The 27,877-nt window shown below is 37.1% G+C and overlaps 1 protein-coding gene across 1 annotated transcript in view; it reads right to left on the bottom strand.

Moving 5' to 3' along the window:
• The window catches only part of tpk1 (thiamin pyrophosphokinase 1), a 60,090-nt gene that overhangs the window by 3,331 nt on the left and 28,882 nt on the right, over nucleotides 1-27,877 (bottom strand). The window contains exons 7-8 of the mRNA XM_039666813.2: nucleotides 24,220-24,366; nucleotides 22,221-22,332 (exon numbers count right to left, since the gene is read on the bottom strand). Coding sequence (XP_039522747.2) covers nucleotides 22,221-22,332; nucleotides 24,220-24,366 — 259 coding nt within the window. The remainder of the gene's footprint in view (nucleotides 1-22,220; nucleotides 22,333-24,219; nucleotides 24,367-27,877) is intronic.

The following is a 27,877-nucleotide window of genomic DNA, read 5'->3' as shown; positions in this document are numbered from 1 at the left end:
TTATGATCATAGACGCATAGACAGTAAAAGAAATGGACACAGCGACCCCATAGACTTCAACGGAGAAAAATGAAGCAAATTAGAAGCTCTCACTTCCTGATGGCTGAGCGAACTGGACAGGCTCAAACTGAGCTTGACGATGTAGATGTGACGCGAGCAACCCGTTGCTTTTATTTACCCTCTATCTATGGGCTTCTCCCTTGACTTTATGCCAACATGTCGACCCGACTGCCTCATTGACAGTAAAAGATTGATTGCCTGCGAGCTTCTCCTCCTGTCTATATGGTAATTTCTCTAATGTGCAACAGAGAGTTGCGTGGTTATCACGCAATCGTTAGCCTATTTTTACAAAAACGGCTTCTACGGGGCCAAAACGTACTGTAAGATACAAAGTAAAAGAGCCTTTTATACATTGTCGTGTTTCTTTAGAAATAAACAATGGACAAATGGAGTCTTTGGATGTCTCAGATGTAAAGTTATTCGCTGTCAAAGTGATGCCAAAATGAATGGGAGTCAATGGAATGCTAACAGCAGGTGAAGGTTTGCTACAATGGCGGCCCCCGCGGCCTTAGTCAAGATGTCAAATTATCAAAATCAAATTAAAACTTTTAATTATAAAATTACAATTACAAATTATTAACTAAATAATTATATAAAATTAAGCTTTAGTGCCAGCACATTGTTTTTGCATTGTAACAATTTACCTACTAATCCCAATTAAATAATAAATAAATAAATAATTCATAAAATAAAATAATAAATAAGCTGTCATTACTGTAAATAATATATAAATAATATTAACACTATATACTATGTATGCATTATATTTATACAGATAATCACAATAAAATGTATATATATATATATATATATATATATATATATATATATATATAATATATATAATATAAATTTATCAAGTATTCATCTTTACATTTAATTTTTTATTTATTAATTTCTTATATATGTATATAAACACACACATAGATTGTGTATCTATATGGCCTGTTGTGGTAGCCTAAAATAAACTGTGGAAAATTCCCCAACAAGAGGGAAGTCAGTTCAGCCGTCTTCATCAAAGCAGTGGTTTAATGAGATCCCTGACCTCTCACTGTTTTCTTCATCAGAAGTATGCTGACGAGCCACAGTGTGATGAACGCAGATGAAAACTGTGCTGTGGAGGTGTGCGTGGCAGGATCTGAGAAGTGGACAGATGGGCCTTGAGACAGTGAGTGCACACAGACGTGAGCAGAAACTCTCAGCCTCGAGTGAAACACTTAGTGCCAAGTCACATTATACAGCGACTTCATTGAAACCTCTTCATGTAAACATACAGGAAATTGAACATAGATAGCCTATGCATGCAGTGGCGGAGAGGCTGATGTGTACATGAATATTGAACCATAAATAATTCCTGTATATTTACCCAAACATCTATCATGAATTTGCTTGAAATGTATGCTTCCATGTAGCCTACATACTACATAATATCTCCAAAATATCTTAAAATATTATTAAGAGTGTTCTACAGACACAGATAGTTGCGTTTTCTGAGTCAGTTAACACAGCCAGAGCGTAAAAATACGGGATATTTTTAGGGATGACTGACGCGAAACAGACGTTTCGAAGCTTTGCGAGATCCCGAAGCGCAGATGATTCGAAACACTGATCCGAAGCGTGATTCAAAACACCTACGTCACGTGACTACGGCTAAACGAAGCTTAAGTATCATCAGGTGGAGTGCTCCACCGAATCAGGCTTGAAACCCGATGGTGGGCCAAAGACGCTGCGCTAAGCGCTTATAAAAGTGTTTGGGAAATTTGGGGACCCAGAAGAATTTCTTTACATTGATCTTGTTGTTACACTCAAGGCCCTGAGCGAGAAAGACATCATGAAGCCGACTGTGCGTGCGAAGGCCGACGGTTATGCAGAGGCTCTGCTGAAATACCAAACCATCCTCACTGCCCAGGCGTTTTTACGCATCTTCCAACAAACAATTCCACTTTCCAAGTATTTGCAAACTAGTGGAATGGATTTGCTCACGACCCATCGCTTTGTCACAAGCACACAAGACAATCTGAAGAAATATGCAAGGGATTTTAAGGGGGTAAAGACAGCAACAGACGCATTTTGGGCCAATGGAGAATTAAATGTGTGTGACGCAGAGGTGGAACATGCGGTGCCAAACCGGAGACCAAAGAAGACAAAAAAATGTCAGGACACACCCATATCAGATGCTGACAGCAAGTATGAGGTACAAGTGCACAATGTCATTCTGGATACCATCATTGAAAGTATTTCCCGACGTTTTGCTAAAAACAGAATTTCAATGACTTGAAATGTAACGCTGTACCTGCAGGCGCACTCAATGCCCTGAGCGCCAAACTGATCATCAGACACGATAGCAGAGCAACTCCCGAGGCCTTACAGGTTGAACTAGCCTGGCTACGCACTGGGACAAGCTTACTCCTAACATCTAATCGGACTTGTTTCTGTTAACTCTGTCTAACACACGTTGCATGTGAGCGAAGCTTTTCCACGCTAAAATTCACCAAGAATCGATTAAGGAGCACAGCGGAGGAGCATCTTGAAGCCTTTATGTTGATGGCAATCGAAAAAAGAGACTCTGGTTTCTTTGGACACGGATTGCGTCATTGAAATGGTAGTGGAGAAGAGCGCGCTGATGCAACGGCTGCTGATCTAATAAGGTAGGTCATGCTTCTTTTTATCATACCCGTATTTTCCGCACTATAAGGCGAAAAACTTGTCTAAAATAGGTCATTCGTTGAAGATGCGCCACATAATCCGGTGCAGATTATAGGGGCACCGGATAATAAGGCGCATACGATTCTGCAGTCTGTATTCTACGATTCGACTGGGTTTGCGTTATGCATCCACTAGATGTGGAAAATACGGTATATATTATGTTGTGGTTTGGTCATGGTGCTTTTTCTTTATTAAGCAGTTGTGTTGTGTGCGTCGGGCCGCTGTGCCATGCTCGTGTCCGTGTGTTTTTGGCCGCTGTGCCATGCTCGTGTGCGTGTGTTTGGCCGCTGTGCCATGCTCTTGTCGTGTGTGCGTGTGTTTTTGGCCGCTGTGCCATGCTCGTGTGCGTGTGTGTTTGGCCGCTGTGCAATGCTCGTGTGTGCTGTCAGGGTCCGAAATAAACTTTTTGGCTCACCTGCCACGGGGATTGGTAGATGAAAAAATCCACCAGCCGAGCATATTTTTTTTACCGGCCAAAATAATAAACAGCCTTTTTGTGTCACATATACATTAATTTATATATAGGCTATATTTAAAATGTTTTGTCATTTATATTTCTGGTCTATTATTTTCCATTCTTACTTTTATATACACACATATTACACAATTTACACACATTCAAATAATATTTAAAATGAAAATAGTTCTGTACAAATTAAATGTATTAATTGTATAGGCCCTAGGCCTATTAAATAAATAAAATAATAAATAAAAATAAAGATAATAAAATAATAAAATGTATGCAATAATAATAATATACTATAATTATCAATCAATCAATCAATTTTTTATTTATATATCGCTTTACAACAACCATGAGTTGATCAATAATTATATTAAAAAAATAGTCTTACTCTGCCTATTTTTTTACTCCATATACCCTGACTAATCCGATCAGAAACTGAAGGACTGGGAATATCCATAGACAGTAAAAGGAAATATCAGTTGTTTAACCATTCATTTAAAATGAATCGGTAAGGAGTCATTAGTTCGCGAATTGGACGTGTCATCATCGGATGCGTACGCGTTGTGTGATGCAGGCAGCTTGGACATCCAACATGTTTTGTGTCAACACAGAAAATATCTCATCACTGGATAGTTTTTTTTTTTAATTTAAAAAAAAAAAAATTTAAAGTGTGGTTTAACTTATTCGCTGAATGTGGGAACGCTTTTCAGAGAAGATTTTTTTTAGCACAATTCTCACCCAGCGGTAATGCAGGAAAAAATATATCCAAATGCTCCACATGAAACTATGGTCCGATCTTTTACCATCGTGTCGATTTAATTAATATGTGCGGGGAGAGAGAGCAAAAAGCAAAGTCAGGCAAGAAGACGCTTTGGAGACGGTGGTGAAGCCTTCTTATGGGTGAAGCCTTGTTTACACTTTCGCCTGGCTCCAAAGAGAAAGAGTGAGTGCGCGCGCTCTCTCTGCTCCTAGTTGCGCCCTGTCACATTCAATTCCCATCCCGCAAAACACAACAACTGCGTCATGTCCATAGCCATCATGCCAGATATTTTGCAGATAAAATGCAATTGTAATAAACATTTTATTTCATTACTATTTTGTAATGAACATTCACCCGCCAGTGGGGCGGATGGATAGCCTTTTGAGATTTACTCGCCAAACGGAAAATCTACCCGGAATTGTCAAAAAGTCTACACGCAAAAAGTCTGCGCCTCATTCTTATATCGTGACGTGTCGTGTATGCCTATAGACTACAGTGTGAAAGTCATTGCTGCCTTGTATGGTGTGTCTCAGTGGAAAAAAAATAATGTTCAGATTCTGGGGACATTTTTGTTTTAACGTCATCCGGTGAATACCACAAATGCAGGACCGAATTTTGGTCCCAGTTCGGCCCTGTTTTATATATATATTTATATATATATATAGTTTTTTTATCATCCACAAAGTGCAAGTTTGATAGTTTGATCAGCTAGAAACGTAATATTCCACACCAACAAGCCACATAATTTAAAGTCTCATTCATATCTGTGGCACAAACTGTGCAGTGCAGGTTAAATTAGGTTTCCAAATCTTTAACCATAAGATTGAGCAGTAGCAGTGATAATAACCTTAGCAAACACAACTAAGTCTGCTATTTAATAAAAAGTTTGCTATTTGCTGTTGTTGCTTCTTTTGTCTAACCATCAGGGAGAACAAATGTTTGCGTCCAACTGGATACCATTCCGCCTTAATATTAGCATGCCTAATATTAAGGTTTGTACAGTTAACACAAAGCGGATCCCCAGAGCATCCAGGAAACTTCATTAGCAATCTCCTCAGCTCGATTCTGATCGATATCTGATTCCGCGGCAGGAGCAGAAATTAATGCGTCGCTGTTATTGATAACAATGATGTTTGCATGCAGTAATTGCATTTCCAGAACCAATGTACTTTGCTTAAGTACCCAATATTTACTGAGCAAATTACACGGAGTCCCAGAGAGGAACCGAGTCGAAAACATGCTATAGCCATGGGGCTGAGTCACAGTCGATAATTTTGAAGCAAAAATTGTACTTTTATGCCCCAAAAACTCGTCTTGCTCCGTGCTTATCGTGTGAGGTGAGGTGTGCTGCTGTACGAGCCATCTGGTGGGCATTGATAGCGCTTCTATTAAATGTTTATGGCTTCATTGGAGGGAGGTTACAAGGATGAGGCGACGACACAATGCTTATTCGACCTTCAGATGAGAGAGGCTCTGCTTTCTGCCTTTCCCATAGGAATATGACAGTTTGGACCCACGCAGTTACATCATTTCATCCAACAGAGGTGCTGGAGTTGCGTCTCAGCAACACCCGCCATAAAGAGCCTCAATTTAAAACAATAAAAGCTAGAAAATGCAACGCAGCTTGAAATCATTCAGAGAAATGAAAACGTTTCATTCCTTTTGAAGTGAACCGCCTGAAGAGTGCAGGCTGAGCCAAGGTTACACATTCATGGAGTTTTAAAGTGAAAACACCTTATTGAACCTTGCAGACTCAGTCTATTTCATCCACTAGTAAATATAGATTTAAAGGCTATCATCCTGAACTCAGCTGTTCTTTAAAATGACTAATTCATTATAAGGAAAATGTCTTTAGATGAGGAAAAATCACAAGTTTGTCATTTGCAATTTGGTGGAGGAAACAAGACCTTTTGAGGAGATGGCACAGAAATTACAGACATAAAGAAATAGAATGAGAATGCTTTTATAGTTTTTAAGGTGAAAAAGAACTGAAACTGACATCAAGATGAAGAAAAATTTAACTTGATTTCTTTAGAAAATACTGAGGAGTTTAGGTGGTTTGCCAAGGCATTTAGTTACCAAGGCAAGGCATTGTTCAAACGTTTGTGGTTGGTACGTTTTTTTTATGTTTTTGAAGGAAGTCTTCAATGCTCAACAAGACTGTATTTAATTGATACTATTTGAATAGATGTTTCTATCTTAATATAATTACAAATGCAAAGCTTAATTTTCAGCAGCCATTACTCTCGGTTTCAATGTCACATGATCTTTCAGAAAATATGCAATAATATTATTGCATTACAACATTTTGGTGGAAATCGTGATACATTTTTTTTTTCAAGATTCAAAAAGAAAGTTCAAAAGAACAGCATTTATATGAAAATAAATCTTACTGATCCCAAACTTTACAACCTCTAAAGTTGTCTGAGGCAAAAAGCTGCGCTTGAACACACCAAAAGGCCTAAAGCAGGCATGTGATTGGCTAAGCACAAAAAAGCAGGAAAATATACTGAGAGAACTACTATAGACCTTATGTAGCCCCGCCCCTTTTCAGAAAACTAAGCCGACAGCATCCGACTAAAGCCAATGGTGCGGAAACCGACGGTAGGATGTCTTATTTTGGAAAAATAATCATAAAATTGACCGTTTTACCCAGTGAAGCGTACATTGTTCTTCATGCCTTTGAAATGCAGTAATCAGTTTACTGAAATGAAGCAGCCTTGATGACGTATGTGGCCAACAAAAGCAGCATTCGAAATGAGACACAGCTAGTGACTGAGGCATGAGATGGATGTGTTTTGGCTAATCCACCTCATTACTTCCAAGCGATGACGTCACAATGAAGTGAAAAGACATCATGATTGCCAAATGGGAATGTTCTGAACCTTTCCAAATCTAAAGCACTCAAGCAGCTCCTAGACTTGAGTATTTACTCTCTGGGACGTCAATGTCATTTAAAGTGCTTTTATGAAAGGAGGACTCCCGTGATTGTTTTAAATGTCTTGAACCGGATAAAAGGGTCTCTGTTCCGTTTTTTAAACTCACAAAACCACTAACACCCCCAAAGCTTGCGCACACAGACGTGCAAACCAGCCCATATTTGTAATTTCAAAGGATGTTCTTCAGCCCCAGGCTCAGATTCCTCCACTGCCTTTTGACATCCATTGTTTTTTTTTGATCCAGTCTAACAGCACCTCAGATGGCGTGTTTTTTTCCCCATCTTTAGACATTTCCCAACCCCTAAAAGCATCATTAAAATTCACAGCAACGAAGTTGTCTCTCACAGGGCTAAGGAGCACATTAGCGAAATGGGAAAAGACACTTCTGGGACTCCTACAAGCACGAGTCCCTCTGAAGTCATTCTTGGATTCGCCCCTCTATCCGTTTGACAGCTTAATATTAAAAAGCTCTGCCTGCTTCCCAGACGCTCTAACAATCAGAGTTATGGTGTGCTTAAAAACCTGCTGAGTCATGCTCGCTTTACCTTAACAGTGAGCATAATGTTGGATTGCATTTAGCCCAGTTTGAATTACTGTCATCGCACTGCGAGAGTGAGAGAGAGAGTCTGCTCTTTCCTGATCTGAACAAAACCTGTCAGCCGATTTTTGATGGAATTGAAGCTCTATCCCTGCACACTCACAGTCATTCTGATATGCAAATGAGAATGCAGAGCAGGACGCTTTGTCAGGCATTGTTCCATTAAGAGACCTGACATCTTTCAAGACCTCAAAAGAAGCTTTTTGTGCAGTGGGAAGCCCATTTGAGCGCAAGTAATTGCATCTACGACAGCTTCCCCCAGATTTGATGTGCCACAAAATAATGACATGTAATTTCGGTTGGTTTATTTTGTCTGTTATAACTAGTATTTGTCCTGTTGTGTCCTACACCCATGCAAGCTAATGACATTGACCAACATCTCAGAGCTACTTGGTCTAACCAACGGCATTGTATCAATTCCCCAATTTCATTTGTTTATATCAATCACTCTGGGCGGGAAGGTCAGGATTTCAGATCAAGTGATTTATGACCGTTTTCTCTCTGACTGAACAGGTTTTCCTTACTGATTCAACAAATACAATTTTAACGGTGCTATTTGTGTTAACAAAAATTAAAACAAAAACTATTTTTTTTTAACTGAAATAGAAAACTGAAGTAAATATTAAGTCAACTTGACTTAAGAGAAACTAAATTACAACATATCCAAATAAAATAAAAATATAAACATAAAATGGCATTTTTATTTGCATTAAAATCAACTAAAAAACTAAAAAAAACAATGACAGTGTGATACAAAAATACATTGAAAGAGGATAAAATAATAAATAATAAAATAAAAATATTATTCAGAAATAAATCACACACAAAGTAAAACAATTAAAAATTAGAAACATTCACAACATTCTAAATAAACAAAATATCCTAGAAATAGATGAGCATGTTTTTTCAAATATATTATGCAGAATGTGATTTCCAAAGAGTTTGGCATTGAGATGTTTTTAATTAAAATCAAAAGGAATGAGACTACTTAAAAACAATCCCCTTTCCAGGGTTTGACTTTGATCTGCACTCCATAAATTTTCATATATATTATGACAGCATTTGATTAGCATCTCCATGTGGAGCCTGAAGTGAAGTATATGGAGCAGTTTGATCATTTATTAGAAAATATTGAATTTTACTTTTTATTTTTTTATTTTTTTTAAATTTTTTTTTTTACAGATGACCTGGAAAGTCAACCAACTGTAGGGTGATTACAGCAAACCTGCTTTACCTCCAAAATCCTATAAACCCATCAGCATAATTTGATCCATGAAAACGTCTTTAATCGGCTTCTCAATTCCCAAAGTATGGGTTGAGTTTTAGGGAGCACAGACTATACTGAAAAGAGTCAGAGACAGAAAGAGGCTCACCTCCGTCATGTCAGAAACAGAGATTACAACCAGCCTTTTATAACCACGACCCTAAAAGAAAACCTTCAAATGACCCTTTTAAAAACACTCTATAGCCTATACTTGTTCGCTCGGTCTCAACGGGACCTGTTGGTCAGATCGCACTATAAAGTATCAAAGGCCAACCTTGCTGTTATCTGCTCCCTCAGCTTTTCTCAGCAGACAAAACAATAAAATCAATGAAGTTGGGTTGTTTTGGCCTGTATTGACAAAAAAAGGACTATTTTTAGAGGACACATCAGAGGATGAAAGCCAGAGAGCGTAACAGCACACTGCGTTTTCTTGTCCATCCCAAGAGCAATAAAGTCTAAATTCAAGAGATGACCTTATAAAGTATATATATATGTACTGTGTTTTCAGTGTTTCCCAAAAACATCGTTTCAACGAACATTCGCAAACAGCATCGCAAAGTTGTGTGGTTTGAACGACAGCTCTCGGCCTGTGGTTAGAGGCATAGTTTCAATATTGCATGACATTTGGATGCAATAAATTCTTATCTTGAGCAAAATGAGCAAGCTGACATTCAGTACAACCCGTTCCTTTTATTTAGAATACATACAAATGTAACTTACGTCTTTTAGTTCGTCAAAAGAGTTAAAGTACCGTGTTTGAAGAGTGCGCATGTGCGAACGTGCTCTACGATGTAACAACGAGCCAAAAATTGAGTCTGGTAATAAAGCAAAACAACTGAACAATTTGAAACAGTCCTCAGATGACATGTTTGTAATTTATAGTAACAAATCTAGTGTTATTTGGATCTCAAACAGTTTCATTAAAAGTAGTTATTACTCCACCATGTGCGAAACCAACTTGGTTGAACGATACTTTGCAACAAAAGGCTTCGAGAAACAGTCGCAACTAGCTAGTTGATTTCTCTAAAGATGCATCATACTATGGCAGTGAAGCAGCGAGTTACATCGCTGTACGGGAAACACACTCCTGTTTCGTTCCTGTCTATGAATCCCCTTAATCCGAAAAGTGTTAATGTGCTCTGATTGGTCGGCTGGACCAGTGTGTTGTGATTGGTCAACTGCTTTGAGCATGTTTCGGAAATGTCACTCCCCTTAACCAACCAGCCCCCCCCCCCCCCCCTTTTCGGTGTATGCGTAGGCAGGAATTATTTAAATGAGGAATATTGTGACATGTGCATTCCCAGAAGGAAACTCAAGACTACAATAATAGAATAACTCCCTTTTGATTGGACTTTGTGTTTTGTAACTTTGCAGATCTTTTTAATGCTCAAACAGAAAGTTGAAATTGTAAAAAAGCATAATAAGTAAGCATAAAGTTACTTGTACAAATACAGCTGACTTGATAGGGCATGATCAAGCACTTACATGGTAAATTTGCTGAAATTGGCCGATTGAGACTGATTAGACTACAGCTCTGCTTATAATACATCTGATACATCAGTGTGTGTGTGTCAGAGTATAACATCTCACACTCTCACAATGGAGATATTGCAAATCTCCAGTGCTCCCACCTACAAAAACAGAGGTTTTCGTCTTGGTAAAATATCACCACAGCATGCCGTGAGAAAATCTGTTTGTGTGTCCATCTGTGCGGAGAATATAAATCCTCCATCGTAAACGGCCTTCGCTTCTATTTCCTCCCCAACACTCTCTCATTTCATACGTGCGAGCTTGCACACATTCAGAGACGGCTCCCATGTGTCTCAATTTCCTCGTACATCTATACTAATGTTTCCAGCCAGTCTACACAGGAATGGCTAATGTTTGCATGGTTTTCCTCTCTGCGGTCAGTCCCTGATGCTGGTCGATCTGCCGGAGATGGAGTAGAGGTATCTGAGAGCCATTATTCCACACGAATGCGCTTCACGACTTTCAACCTACAATCTCCATGTTTTCTGCTCTAGAAGGGGTGACAGATGAACTGCTGTGCATAGCGACTCGAGCAGGGAGAGAATGGGCTTCTTGTCATGTAAACAAAGGTTGTATTTGTGTAAATGTATGTGTGGAAGGCAGGGCTCAACAATAACTCACTGGCCCGGTCAAGGGTTTTTACCTGCCCACTACATATTTTATGCCCATTTTATTTTTAGCATCATATCTTGTGTGTCAGGGAAGAAGAAAAAAAGAAAGGGAAAAAAGATGTGTATATATATATATATATTCTTTTCCCCATATATATTCCACTGACAACACAACGCAGAAGTGTCTTGTATTGCTTGAAGGGAATGTAAAGCAGCTGACTGTACATTGCGCCTTATTTTACAGCTTACTAAATAAATGCATATTGATAGTTGATTTTCTTTATTAGTTTAATTATTTTCATACTGCTAAAGGCTACCTGAAGATTGTCTTATTGCACTGCAAATAAATAAATAAATAAATATTGATTTGAGTTGATTTTTTCTTTAAATACCAAATTATTTTTTTATACTGCTGAAAGCTCCCTTAAGGGAATATAAACCAGCTGAACGCACATAATGTCAGATTACACTGCAAATAAATATTTTATTATTTATTAGTACAGCTTTCTAAATAAATGCATATTGCTTTTTTATTAGTTTATTTTTTTTATACTATAGGGAATATAAACCAGCTGACTGCACTTTTTTTAATTACATGGCTACTTACAAACCAACAAACTAAAAACCAACTAACTTACTAGGCTACCATAAAACTTCAAATAATAGCCAAGTCCCAAATAGATGCCTGTCTCTTTTACACGCCTGGTGGAGCAACAGGTTTGGATAATTAAGGCCGGTCAAAAATTGAGGCTGTTTTTTAGCTTCGGGTTGTATTCAAGGGGGTAATCCATCAGCCGGAAACTGAAGATACACCGGAGGCCGCCATTGGTTAGCAAGCCTTCACCTGCTGTTAGCATTCCATTGACTCCCATTCATTTTGGCGTCACTTTGACAGCGAATAACTTTACATCTGAGGTGTTTAAAGACTCCATTTGTCCATTGTTTATTTCTAAAGAAACACAACACAGTAGAGAAATTAAAATATAGACAAGAGGAGAAGCTCGAGGTAAATCGAGTGACGTGGAGGCATAAACTCAAGGGAGAAGCCCATAGAGTCATAAAGTTGATCCTGCTGCTAGCTCATAGACAGGTCTTCTTCACGCTCTCCGTCTCTGCAAGATTTGGAAGGGAATGATACAGATTCCTCTTGGCACAGCTACTAGAAGACGTACAACCGTCAGACAGGTTGCTCACATCACATCTACATCGTCAAGTTTGAGCCTGCGCAACAATGAACAACATCTCAACACTAAATTAAAGGCCTGTCCCATATAGAAGCCTGTCTCAAATACAAGCCGGTGCAGTTTGGAGATTTGGGAAACTTAAAATAGATAACTGAAAAAAGTAATCATTCAGTTGAAAATATTGATTTAAAATGACTAACCAACTAACTAAATTAAAAAAAGATAATTGAAAAAAGATCAAATAAATATTTCAGTTGCAATTATTTTTATTTAAAATAACCAAATAAATGCATATTTTATAATTATTTTATTCTGCTTAAAAAAATGTCCATTGCAGAAAACAACCAGTTAAATAAAAATACCACAATAATAAAATATATGTTCTATTCTTTTTTTTTATACTTCTTAATATATTATTCTTAGTCATCGTGTGACTGTGTGTAATTTAAATTCTCTAGATCTTTACATCTGCATTATCGATGTCAAATGTTGCAATGACCTCTTGGTAACTGCTAATTAGCCATGCTTCCTGTTGAGGACTCACTTCACTTCCCTCACACAATGTTTATTCTCTTCTTTGAGATACTGGGAGGCTGAGGGAAAAGTTAAAGAACAAAATAAAACAGAGAGTGGAGAGAGAGAGAGAGAGAGAGAGAGAGAGAGAGAGAGAGAGAGAGAATAAAAGCAAAAAGGCAAGGAGAGAGAGTGTGAATAAAAGCAAAAAGGAGACAAGCTGCCCTTTCATCTACCTGCAATGAAAAAAAAGAAAAACACTAAATAGATTCTGTCCTTCAAAAGTCTTTATGGTAATAACTGAAATCTGACAGCAAAGCTATAAATGCCCCGCTTTTACCACAGTAATCACAATAAATATTCACGTTGACCGATCTTCCGTAAAAACACCCTTTACAACTATTCTACGTCACCCTGCTGAGAGGTTCAGGGTAATTTCACTTATGATTGTAACACGGTTTCCTGTTGGGAAATCAATGACATCATCCACGATAGGACTGGATAAAAGAAAAGAGAGTCATATTACTTTCACCAGAAACAGCTAGTGGCATTAGATTTCAAATGGTTGAAATGTCAAGCTTTTGCCCATCCGCCAGTTACATAAACTCAAGCTGAGGCGTTCTGAGAAGAACAGTGTGACGTCCTTTAAAGATTCACACGAACACAAGGAAGTCTGTCTCCATCCCTTCATTTTCTGCTTCCACTACCAGATTTCATCCTTCCTCAACAAAGAAACACAAATACAAACACAACTCAACAATGTCAACAGCTGTAAATGTTTTTTTTTTCTATTATTAAAATATATTAAACATGTTTGGGGGCAGAAAGTTTTCAGCAAGATTTTATATTTTAATCTTAAAGGGTTCCTGTTGTTACTTTATGCTCAAGTCAAAAAATTCATTCGGTAAGATTTTTAATGTTTTTAAAAGAAGTCTCTTCTGCTCACCAAGGCTGCATTTATTTGAAATAAATAAAGCAGTAATATATTGTTAAATTTAAAATTTAAAATAACTTTTAATAAAAATAAATTTTCTATTTTAATATATATAAAAATGTCATTTATTCCGGTGATAGTAAAGCTGAATTTTCTGCAGCATTACCCCAGTCTTCAGCGTCACATGATCCTTCAGAAATCATTCTAATATGTGGATTTGATGCTCAAAAAACATGTTGAAAACAGTTGTGTACATTTTTTTTAAGGATTCTTTGATGAATAGTAAGTTCAAAAGCACAGCATTTATATGCAATATAATCTTCTGTAACATTATAAATGTCTTTACAGTAGCTTTTGATCAATTTAATTAATCCCTGATGAATAAAAGTATGTTTTTTTTATTTATTTCCCCCCAAAATAAAATGTTACATTCTTACTGACCCCAAATCATCATATTAGAATGATTTCAAAATAACCCCAAACTCATTACCTGTCATGTGACTTTAAGAACTCAAAAGAACGCTTTTTATTTGAATGATCTGGAGGTGCAACAACAAGGCTCAGAGTGAATTTGAACAGTACATGCAGCATTACATTACTGAGCCGATCTACATTTTATAGGTCTCTTCGGGTGCTAGCGAGACTCCCTTTAAGTGCTATGAAGTTCTTGTCAAAAATCAAAATGATGCCATGATTACCCCCTCAAAACGCAGCTCCTTCCATGGCCTGATAACTACTTTAATATTTGGCCTTGATATCTACCCCTATAGCAATATAAAGGGAGCACAATAGTAATGGGCCGTAAAGTCATCCCATTCTGCCGCTATAACCAAGAATGAGAGCCCGAGGTTCTAAAATCACTCAGGGCCACCATGTGGGCATCCATTAAACGGCCTTTAATGAATTACTCATAACCTCTGGGAAGACACCGCCGTCAATGACATCTCTCAGACAAAGCGTGCTTTTCAGTGGGCACAAAAAACGTATCCTGTAAGTACCAGAAACCTTGACCATCTGATCTGCCTCGCTTTGCGCTGGATGTGTCACAGTCAGAGGTTAGCAGGGCTTCTGTTGCAAGTGCCATCATCTGCAGAGGTGCTGCTGAAGAGGAGGGAAGCAATATCACAGCTCGCTTTTCAAAAGCTGAATCGAACGGGTTCCAACGAGTGCCGTTATGAGGCTAAACCCTAAAGTCCACTAGAGAACAACACTCCAGCTAAAAGCTCTGAATCAATGTTTCAGCTGTGGCAGAAATGCTTCTGTTCTGTCAAGAAACATTTACGAGATCTCCATTTTCTCACTTTCAAATGATTCACGCGGTCTTCTGAATTAATGGATATAAGGATTTGATTAAAATATATCAGTTATTAAGTAACTACTTACACAGGTTTTATCAAATTAACTAATTAATATGTCGGTATAAAGGCGCAATATGACATCACGACTTTTGCGTAAACATACACACCACTTTCAAGTCAAGTGGTGCCGAATTTGAACCACTGAATTTGTGGAAGCGAATTTACAAAACGAAATAAAATGGACCGAAAATTGCCCGTTGAATATTATAGGTTGTATTTTTAAACAGTTATAATATTTCGGAAGTGAAATATGAAAGGTGAATATGGACTATTTCATTTTTAATAATGAAAATGTGTTTGAAATGTTTTGAATTGAAATATTCACAGCTTAAATATTCAACCATACAGAATTTCAGCCCATTAAAATGCAAGCCCTAAAAATACAATGTATTAAAATGCAAGCAAGGTAAAACATTTGGCATTATTTTACTTCCATAATAATTCTACTATTAAAATGATTGATACACTTTTGTAGTCATAGCTATAATAATTGTCATATTAATTTGGTGTCAATTTGAGTGTTGATGGGTATTATTTTTCTCCTTAATATTGTGCAAATTCAACAGCTTTGCATGATGCCTCCCAGAAACATCAAACTAAACATGCTAACGTTAGTTAGCATTAGCAGTATAGGCCAGCATTAGCCTTACTAGCATTGTTAGCCTTATATTGTTATTGTATAGTAACCAAAAGCTACATTAAAATGCTAAAAGGGAATGTTAAACACTAAACAAAACTACTTCAACAGCACATCAAAAGCACTAAATAGACCTAAAGCTGTTATGAATTCTAATAAGCAATTATTTACACATCCCCACAAGTCACCATGCTTTGAGCAAAAATGCTAAATTAAATTATTCAAAATTGCTTATTCCCTAGCCACAAAGCTAATAGAACATGCAACAATATGAAGCTCATTTATGCTTAGCATTAATAGCTGAACAGCAGCAAACTCAAAACACTTCACAGAAGTTCACAAGACTCTACAGAAAATCCCCTAAAGGAAGAATCCTATGCAGTTCTTTTGCAAGAATAGAAAAAAAAAAATGTTGTCCAAAATAGGGCAAAATATACTGCAGTACGTCATTATTTACATGTAATAAATGGATTATAAAAAAGAAAATATCACTCATCAAAGCATCATGTCCAGATTTGCTGTGATGGTATGGCTAGCACAAAATTAACTCATTTGTCTTTCTCATGTCTGAGCATTGGTGATCAGAATGAGGTCAATGGCCTCTGAATTCTACATTCACCACCAAACATAACATTGCAAACTCTCAGTTTTCAGTTTGAGAAAGAGCAGGTCAACACTTCCAGAGAAAACGGCAGTCGTGCCCTTATAGTGTGTGTAGCTGGACATTTCGTGGCTTGTTATTTCAAATAACTGTAATACATGTATATAAACAAGTGTTGAGTTGAGGTGCTTCTCCTTGCTGGCAGCTCATCATGATAACCTCACCTTGGCAATTTTTCCGTTATACATTCGTTAATATATTCCCAAAGGTTTTATAAACGCATATCTGGATCTCCTCTCAATTTACATACATATTCCGTGTCTTGTGTGTGTGTGAGAGCTGTTTATGAGTTAAGCGTCATCTAGCTGCTGGAAAGATGCTTAAGGTTAAGTGTCTTGGCAGATCTTTTTCCCAGGAGGAAGCACTAGATGGAGTAACTCCAGTGAAAACAAGCAGGAATCTCATACGCCGAGCTTAACTGGTCAGCCTTAGGCTATTGTGAAAAGCTAAACTCACACACTCCTGCACTTGTTATCTAGAAATATTCACTAGTGTTTAAGTAAATACTTGTGTGGTCATAAATGAAATATTGGGAATAATTAAGACTTAAATGGTGAGAGAAGAGTCATTTAGTACACACAGTACAGCAGCAGTTGTGCTGTTTTCAACACTAATATTAAGTAAAACGTTTTCACGAGTACAATCTAAAAATAATCAGTCATCTCAGACTGAACAAGCTTGTGTAACAATCAGGATTTGATCATTAATTCACCAACTTAACTCCACAAAACATATTTTTTCTCAAAGAGTGAACAAAGAGCAATATTAACAGGCTATCAGTTATCGATAAAGCTGTCCTTCCTCGTAGCTTATAAACAAGATATCCGGAGTCAATCACTAAAACTGGATTTTCAAATACGAATAATCTGCTAAAATGAAAAGAAATGGCATGCTTATATATTTCTATTATATTTACTATTAAATAATAATAAAAATAGGACATATCTACAAACATGTCTCCATTGTATTAGATATTTCAAAAACCCAAAAGGCAGATTTATTCAAGATCAAACAGGAAATTATAAAAGTGATTACTATGTCTCAGAATATGTTTCTCTCGTTATCACACTCGAGGCTCAAGGGAGTCTGGGCAAGAGCTGAGTGTAATGAGACAAAACGAGACTAATAAACACAGCACCAAGAGATGCGACAAATATGCATGTTATATCATTTTTGTGTTCATTACTTACTCTTTTTAAGAAGTGTGTATGAGGCCGTCCCAACTGTCATACAGCTTCTATAAATCTCACTTTGAAAATGTTGCTAGTTTGAAGAACAGTCAGTGTTTTAAAAATCCTCTGACGTCAATAATTGTATCCCTTAAAACTAAACTTCAAATCACCAAAATTAAATATTTAAATGTTTTTTCTAGTGAAAAAAATCTTCATGCCTTAAAATAGCTTGAATGTAACTCTACACCCTTGCTTCATTTAGTATACGCGATCGCATGAATATGCAAATTAGTCCTGCCTCCACTCACTCACACTCAAGAGATCCAATCACTCAATTTTACTGTATTAAATGCTGCATTCTGACAAGTCGAAATACTGGTTTAATCCAGCCATATATGTTTGAACCAAAAACGTAAGAGGATGGTAATGAGTATTGTATATCTATCGCTCAGACACATAATGCTAATTAATATGATTAGCCTTTGGCTGGACTACATTATCAAACAGCTAATAATGTGTTGCTAATGTTACACAAACCATGTTCCCATTCGCCATCTCAGAGTCAGACAACTGTACAATGTCAGACAAATGTACCCAATTTTTCATGTAATACCGGGAGAGCCCATCCGCACATTGACGGCATTGGTTACAACCTATTTGTTACGTAGAGAGTATGGCAACATCATGCTCAGTTTTATCAGATACAAATTAATGTGAATCTAATTACATTAACATTTAATTACATTAGCCTACATGTCCGAACTGTGGTGCTAAAGGTTAATATTTATCATGTTTGAATATAACATATCACCTTTACTAAATCCTTCCATAAGCAAACACAAGATAAAAACGCATTTGCTGGAGCAATTACGCCATTTTAGCTTGCTTCTACAATTTTTTTTAATCATCACTCATGTTTTACAGGTTTTGTACCTGCTGTACCAGGTGAGCTACCAAGAAAGTTTACAATATCAGAAATATCATAAAAAAATGAGCCAGTTTTTAGTAGTTAGTTCAGGTTCGGTTATAACATAGTATTGTGCAATGAAATAATAATCTGCCTCTATAATTTTTGAAAAAAATCATAACAGTTGTTGATATTTTACTGCCCATTGAGGTAAAAACTGCAGTGAATTGTATTGGTACAAAAATGTAGATATGAGGCACGTATTCCCAATAAGCCGTTATACGTTATATTGCCATGATGCCTTTTAAAACTTATCGTAGAGGCCCATGATTTCTGGGCCATAAATATGTTTCAGATTTCCAACTCCTTCAATATCCCTACACCCCTAAGCATATTAAATCTGATTGTTTTTAAGTCAAGGTCAAAGGTCATTATCCATCCATCACAATCCAGTGGAATATTCACCATTGGCAGAAACATTAGGACGCTGACACAATAAAGCTAAACTTCTCAGTCATGTATCTGTCACTTCAGTCCCAGCATAACAACAGCCCCTGTGCCCTCTGCAAGACTTTACAGGAGGAAGGGCGCTTGCTTTTTCACGACAAGCCTAGCCTCCAGAGAAAACTTACGGGAGATTATTCTCGTTGACAGCTCACATTAGCAGATCAAAGGCAAACAGTTGGGCTACATTACTATTCCTTCTAATGTCTTCAGTCAGAGCAATCATTTGGCACACCTTTAACATTTAATGCACGTAGGAGGCAGCCCACTATCACCCACTCAGAGCTACAGCCCTTCATAACCACTACAGAGACTAAAAACAAGCTCTTGCATGACTAAAGTTTGATTCAGTTTCAAAGAAAAAGTTGATCCTTAAAAGTTAAGTGCACAGTTTCTTCAAACCATCTGTTCGTCTAAACCAGTGGTTCTCAACTCAGGCCCTCAAGGTCCACTTTCCGCTCTGTTTAGCTCAGACCTTGATCAAACTCACCTGCCTGGTAACTTTCTAGTAATCCCGAAGACCTTAAATGTGTTTGAAATCGCCCTCCTATACTATCATTCACTATTCACTACATTACTCCAATAATATAGTCCACTTGAAGGAGTGAATGAAAATGAGTGAGCGAAGTGTGCCGGAAGGGCTGCCACTTTTTGCATGCATAGCTGTGCTTGCAAACTGGCAACACCAGTAGCAATGAAAATATTTATTTGAACTCTGTCATGGATACTACTAGCATGCATAAATCATAATTATATCTGTATGCTATTACACTGCACCCACATTGGACCAGCAGTTTGGAAAATGGTTGGATGAATGGTTCAGCTGCGGGTGCCATCTTCTGGCGAGACTGTGGAATTGATTCGGCACAACCTCAACAGTGCATGATGATCGGTAGCTGTAGAGTGTTCTCTAACGAGTGTACACTTGTTATTGTGGTGCATTATGGGATTAAATGAGTGCACTCAATAACGTCCACAATGGTTTCACACTACAAATGGCTGTCCCCTCAAATTAAATACCCTATTTAAGTGTACAACAGGCGATTTCGTACACAGCCCTTACTGTCCAAGCCCGTAATGAGCTTGCTCAGGTGTGTTTAGTAAGGATTAGAGTTAGGGTGTGTTCACACTTGTTTTTGATTGGATTAAAACGAACACTGCTGCAATTGCTGTTAATGCGGTGCTATTCGAACTCTGATGCGTATTAAACAAGCAGACTGAGGCCGCTGAAAAGAACAAACTTGCAAACAAATGTTTTTTTTTCTCTCATCATAGTCGCGATGTTGCCCATCACAGTGCTGTACAGGCATCAGTACCAATGTTCTATCTAAGCTGCGCATGTGTGCATGTGATTGTAGTTTAAGTGAGAAATAATTTCAGTGCTCTGGTCAACCGCTATAGAGTGAAAACTGTTGAATGCAGTTTACAGGTTTCATAGAAAGAGAATGATGTGAGCACGAGTGATTGGCAGTGAGTCGTGTGTGCGGACCATTGCTCAATACCAGAGGAAACTAGAAACAAAAAGACGTGAAATAAAATCACATTATAATGTTTTAAAGAAGAGTGGTTTGATTAAAGTGGTGGAAATAATGGTTGATGGACACAGAACGGTAACAATTACACACCCACCCGCGTGCAAATTCAAAATACATCATTAGTTTAAATAGATGTTTTTGTGTGTGGGGGAGTTTTAGGCATGGTTAGATTACTATAAAAGAGTTCACATTCAATTTCCTTGAAAATATTTAGCTATTAGATCTATTTAAATGCTTCAGTTTGTTTTCGTATTATAATAATATATGTAAACAAATCGAAGCATTCGTTTTTTATATATATTATATTAGGCCTATATTTTATTATATTATAAGCCTAAATAAGAATCTCACAAGGGTATTGTTTAGGGCTCATTGCCATTAAAAACCCCCTGCAAAAGAACATTTTGGAAATTCATAAGCAATAAACAATCGTTTAACTTTGATGGTTTAATGCTTCCTGTACACAATTAATTGGCTGTACAAAAACACTTTATGGTTTTCCCAAACCATCTCAGTATAACAGCTTACTTTTCTTTCATACAATATTCTATTATTGTAAAGAATTGAACTGTCCTGCAGAAGATTTTGTAAATAATTTTTCATAGGATTTCTTGGTAAAGACTGTGCAGTTAACGGCACTGTAAAAAAAAAAAAAATCTGGTAAACTAAAATGTGCTTAATTTAGTGACTTCTTAATTCGAAAATATGATTTAATACCAACAAGTTACATCAAGGGTCAAATAAAATAGATATAACACATTAAAAAGTTACAACTGTACTGAACGGTATGCTGTGCAGGTCACGTATAAAGAATATTTTTGCTCAGGTGGCGAAAAATGTCCGCTCAATAGAAAAAAGTTTTGCTCAGCAAGAAAAAAAAAGTAGAGGGAACATTGATCAGTACCTTGGCTCCTCGCAGCAAATCATTTGTGTATGACAAAGGGATTTCTGCCGCTGTTTTGACTCTTTTACACATTTTATAAGCTCTTTGTGAGTTGTCAGCTTCATCATATATACGCACATACAGTAAGCACATTTAGCCCAGCACACAGCATTGTTTTGGATGCTCGACAAGTTCCGTCGTAAAATATACATCATAAAAGCCGTTTTTTCAATCTTTAGGACAGGTACTGTGTCACAATATGACAGTATAAATGCTAAGCGAACCTGGACTAAATGTATTATTTTCTATTACTTGTTTAGGCCTAAAAGAACCAAGAGAACCAAATTAAAGTGAAAGAACACCATTAAAAAGTGCAGAAAAGTAAACCAGATTTGAGAATATCGGCTCTAAATAATGGCAGATGAGGGTAGTGTTCATGAGAACAATATTTTCTGCAATACTTTGGTGATCTCGGTCATGAAGCAATTACAAACTTCACATTTAATATCAGAAGAGCAAAAATTACTCTATGTTCCCTTATATAATTCAAAAAGGTAAGAACTGTCTAATGTTAAAGTGATGATAGATTGCACTGCGCAGTGTGTCTAGTATACAGTATGAAACCAATGTCCCCAAAGTTTAGTTTAATCTGTGAGAGCCATCCCATCAATGGGCAATCCAGGGTGGAAATAGTGTATTTATGAAACCAAATGAACAATTCAAAAGCAAACGCCATTGAGAAGCTAAAATACAATGATGCAAATGTGAGATCTTTCTAAATCTAGGCATGACAAACTGCATCAACTGTAACACCAGTGAGAGTTTGCTGGAGATTTGAGCTGTCAGGGGTAATAAATGTCTCTTATCTAGGACAGGGTCTTGTAAATGGTGCACAGAGGACGGTACAGGCTGGGGTACGGTTCTCAGGGATGTCTGTGTTTTGGTGAGAGAGTGGGTGGAAAGACCTCTGGCCTATAGGCATGCAACTCAGAACTCACCCAAGTTCCATTTAAGCCCAGAAGTGGTGGTAAGACAAGGGCAGCCCACAGGAACCAGGCTACACCATTTCCCCTCCAAACCGGTGTTCACATTCAGTCGGTGTTGTTTGCCCTGTTAAGTGTGAGAAAAAGAGCAGGAGAAGGTCACAATATGCGGGTGAAACTCTGTTTTGAAAACTTATGAGCTCCCCTAAATGGTGGATGAGTTGAGATAAATTATGAATACAATTTTTAAATTTAAAAATGTATAATTTTTAATGAATTTAATAAAAAAAAAAACCCAATAAAAATAGTTTAAATCTGATTTGAGTGGTATTTGAGTGGGCGATATTTTGTATGATATGTATAAATCACTCACTTAAATATTAACTTGAGACTTTTCTCAAAACTAGGGATGGGCAACGATTAATCGTGATTAATCGCATCCAAAATATAAGTTTGTGTTTACATAATATATGTGTGTGTAGTGTGTATAAGTAATTTGTATATATAAATACCCACACATGCATGTATATTTTTAAGAAAAATGTGTTATTAATATATCAAATATTTACATTTATATATAATATTAATTGTGAATAAATATATATAAAATATATACATGCACATATTTCTTAAATTTACAAATTAATTTTACACACATATATTATGTAAACACAAACTTTTATTTTGGATGCGATTAATCATTGCCCATCCCTACTCAAAACATTCTCATACAGTGTATATATGCAATGGAACAAGGTTACCAACATTCTTCAAAACATCCTTTCTTGTGTTCCATAGAAGAAAGTAAGTCATACAAATTTTGGGTGAACTACAAAAAATTGTCGTCTTCACACAAAGTTATATGACTTGATAACATTTGGAATATAGTATGCTAGTCTACAGTATGAGTCCTTGAAAGCTCATGTATCGCAATCATTGTACCTGAGTGGAATAATAGTGTGACCGGTATATTCTTTAAAAGTCCAACAACTAGTTCAGCACAAAACTAGCACTCACCATCTTAAGATTTAGCATTATTAGGCCAAGAGAGACTTCAAATGCACAGATATGATCCGCCACTGCAGACCAGCAGAGAGAAATCAAAGTTCTCACATCCAGAGGCACTGACAACCTTCCATTTGCAATGTGGTTCTCAGCTCTCATTTAGAAACATCAGTCTAGTTCAATATTGTGATTATTTCAATTATCACATTTATAAAGTGGAGTTTTGTCTATATATGCACCTAAGTAAGATGAATGATGAAGCTTCCAAAATAAGTCATAATTACCACCTACTCAATTTGACAAGTTAGATGCTATAAATGCGGTATTTTATTTTAATCTTAAAGTGAGTTGTACAAACTTCAAAGTTTGAGTATTCAAAGCTAATTCTGATCAAGCCAAGAATAACAGCAAATGAATTCTGCACAGAAGTGAATTCGTGTTTTATAAGTCTGCTTTATGTCGAATTGAAACAGTCAAGGACATTTTTATGCAAGCTGAGATGCATTCATTTAAATTTCTGGCCCATTACAATATTCAGAGTCTCACAATCAGCTCACTGTCTTGTATTCTCTATGAGCCGTAGAGCTTGATTAAATGTTCTCATCCAGAAATGTAAAGTAATGCAGCTAGAGGAATTCCGTAAGGTTTTCTTATTAGTCGAACAAGATTACAATGTCTTACAAACTTAAAAACAAGGGCTTTGTATGTGTTATTGTGCAAATTTGAATTGGTCTTTGTATAACCATCTCTAAACATCTAAGCATCTCTCACATGCTTGTATTTGTTATATTCGGGTAGAGTACTGTTGTATGAAAATGTTGACAATGCATAAGGCAATATCTAGCCATAATTCAGATCAGATCAAAAGTGCACAAACAGAAAACAACAGTAAAGTGTCTCTGCAGTTGTTAATTGCTTAATATCACGGTTGATCATTAAGTGCCGCAATCAGGATGTCAAAAGCGCAAACACTGATTAGCACATGCTAATGAGAGAGAGAAGTGTTTACCTCTTGGAGAAGGAAGGCCAGAGAACGGTCTTGTATAACCAACACAGGCAAATCCGTCATCTTCTGAGCATGAAACAAGGTCTCCACTGTGGCCATGATCTGGTCGAAGCGGCCTCCAAGACCACCCAGTATTACGATGGTGTCTATCTGCAAACAGATGAGTGATGAGTAAACAAATAAATAAATTACAAATGAACAATTATTACAAATGAACAATTAAATGAACAGATGATTGAATGATGCTCTTAAAGTGCTATTGCACAAACAAATGAATGAACTAGTCAAATGAATGAATGAATAAATGAATGATCGTGAGAGCAAAGTATTTGATTTTTTTTGTCATGCAACTTCAGGATAGATTTTCTTAAAGTGCTATTGCACAAACAAAAGAATGAATTAATGAAAGACAAACAAATTGTGGATTATGATTTAGGCCACGTTTACTCAAAGCCGGGTATTTAGCAAAACTAATATTTTCCTTATCTCCGTTTTCAAAAATAACATCGTTTACACACCCGCATAAATACGCCGTCGAGCGCCATCATAACTGTGCCAAACCTATTGGCGGCAGTGTAGGCGTTAAGGATAAAGCCATTCAAGCCAATCAGAATCGTCAGAAACGACAAGAGAGAACCTAAAACGCCGTTTCTCCCAGTTCACACGACAACACATAACCGGCGTTTTCAGAAATCTCCACTTTGGCCGGAGTTTTTAGAAATAATCGTTTTCAGTGATAAAAACGGCGTTTTCGTGTAAACGAGAGGGCAAAACGCAGAGAAATATCTGCGTTTTCCCATCGTGTAAACGGCGCCTTAAGTAACTCCAGAATAACATTTCTTAAACAAATGAAACAAACAATGAATCAACAAAACAAATGAATGAACCAAAAATTGAATGAATGAATCAACAAATGAACGAATAAACGAACAAACAAACGATTGAATGAATGGGTAAACAAATCAATCAATCAATAAATGTTGCTTTTACATTAACAAATGAAAAAACAAACAAATGAATAAATGAAAAAATGGACAAAGAAATCAGCGATTGTGAGAGCAAAGCAATGGATAAAGGTCATTTATGCCAACCTAGTTTTTAAAGTGCTGCTGCACCAACTAGTGAACGAACAAACAAACGAATGAATGAAAAAGCGTACAAACAAACGAATGTTTGTGTGACAGATTCTGCAAGTCGAGGATAAATGTTCTGAAAGTGCTGTTGCAAATTTGCACCGTAGCTTTTTCCTTCCCGCAGCAGCCAAAAAATGATGTGCGTCTTCACTAAACAACAGAGTCATACATTATGGAAAGTATTCCGAGGGAACAGTGTGGACTGGAAAGCGTTGACTTGGCAGAATGTCTTTGATATTTGCTCCCGGGATCGTTTGTCTGACTGCTGCAATGTACCTATCAGCCTGTGAGATACAACAACTCTACAAGTCTCTTTAAAATGCACAGTGGGTAATCAACACTTCACTGCCAGCCCCCACTGGCTCATTTAAATAGCGGGACTTATGAGACATCTGACACATAAATTGTTCAAGTTACAGTGCCTCTGTAATTATGTGGACTGATTGCAAAACTTTTTTAAAAAGCGAAGCAGAAATGATGATATGTTCGCAACTTGTACTTGGAGCCTGAGGTCAAAGAATACCTTTACATTCCCTGCAAAGTCTAATACGGCTGTTCAAACTTTTCTCATGATGACAGTACAAACGCTGGGTTATAACCAAGCACGAATCAGAGACACCCAGATGAAGAGAAGTCTCGCCGGGCCATTTGTGTAATTATTGGCATAATGTCTGGTCCACTTTGCAACTTCTCTCCAAAGAACTGCTCAATTAGACAACATGAACCTGTCAAACAAACAACCACAGCTTGGTCTTGCTTTTGGTCTTGGACAGTACATAATGTCGGTGGGCGCTCTGTTGTTGTGTCATCTTAGGCTGAAACACCCAGATTGGGGTCAACACTTTAAAACAAGCAGATAAATAAATATTTCAAGCTGTAGTCATGTTTTAGACAATGAAAGACTGACAAAGAATCGCTAAGCTCAGTCACTTCTACAGGAGTTACTCGTCTTTCGTGAGAGCTTCAAGACACAAAAGGTAGCGCTGAGATGCAGAGGTGAATATAAACACAATAGGAAAAGCTAGAAGGCCATAGTATGCATGTCGATTGAGCTTGAGGCTCGTATATTGGTAAAACGCTGGAGTGTCCGTGACGGTGATGGGCATCTCCGTGAGGACCAACAAACAGTCTGACAAGCCTGGAGCTCAGAGTGAGCTTTAGAGGAGGAGCAGACAGACAGACACACACACACACAATATCCATACAAAACCTCTCTGACAGCTCCTGGAGGATGTGAATTCACACTGAAGCTGAGGTGTGAGCTCACCTTTTATGCTTGACAGGTAAAAGAAAAAGTGAAAATGTACACGGCTGTTCTTCCAACACAGTTTTCAAAATGAATTCGAGTTACCACTTTTCTTTCCATTGTAATGTACTCATCTCAAAACTTATATTTTGTGTTTTAGCACACATACTCCCTGCACCCCAGCTTGGTAGAGCAACACACTTTGATATGTAATCACAAAGGGCCAGTTTAAACCTGGTAACATTCATTTAAACTGTTTTCTGTGACCATTTGATTGTGCAGCAACCAAACAGTTGATGGGCCTCATTGACTTGCATAGTGTGGAAATAAAAATGGAAGTCAATGGGGCTTATCGACTGTTTGGTTAGACATTCTTTAAAATATCTTATTTTGTGTTCAGCAGAAGAAAGAAATGCATAGAGGTTTGGAACGACTTATTTTTGGGTGAACTATCCCATTAAGCCCTACTTAAAGGAGTAGTTCACTTTTAAAATAACTTTTGCTGATAATTTACTCACCCCAATGTCATCCAAGATATCCATGTCTTTTTTTATTGAGTCGAAAAGAAATTAAGGTTTTTGATGAACATATTCCAGGATTTTCTCCATATAATGGACTTCAATGGGAACCAAACGGTTCAATGCAAAATGAGAGTTTCAGTGCAGCTTCAAAGGGCTTTAAACGACACCAGACGATGAATAAGGGTCGTATCTAGCGAAACAATCGGTCATTTAAAAAATAAATAAAAAAGTTTAAATTTTATAAGCATAAATGCTTGCCTTGCTCTGTTCTTTGATGCGCATTCGTGACTCTCCTGTTAAAACTCGTTCATTTCGAGTCATGACTCGAAGGGTCGTCGATAGGACCCTTATTCATCGTCTGGTGTCGTTTAAAGCCCTTTGAAGCTGTACTGAAACTCTCATTTGGACCTTGAACCGTTTGGTTCCCATTGAAGTCCATTATATGGAGAAAATCCTGGTATGTGTTCATCAAAAACCTTAATTTCTTTTCGACTGAAAAAGAAAGACGTGGACATCTTGGATGACATGGGGGTGAGTAAATTATCAGTAAAAGTTTTTTTTAAAAAAGTGAACAGCTGCTTTAAACACTCTAAAGCTCATTTAATAGCATTTAATATGTAAACCTAAAATAAATTTAAACCTAAATATTTTTAATTACTATCTAAATATGTATAATTAAATTTCTAACCATTTAACATGCAATTAAGTATCCTAAATCATTACATTCTGTTCACACTTTTTATAATAGGTACTTTTGTGTA

This window comes from Pimephales promelas, chromosome 22 (assembly GCF_988280905.1).
Source record: "Pimephales promelas chromosome 22, fPimPro1.hap1.1, whole genome shotgun sequence".
In the NCBI taxonomy this organism is placed as follows: domain Eukaryota; kingdom Metazoa; phylum Chordata; class Actinopteri; order Cypriniformes; family Leuciscidae; genus Pimephales; species Pimephales promelas.
The sequence above is the reverse complement of the archived record's forward strand: the minus strand, read 5'-3'. Positions and strand labels throughout refer to the sequence as shown.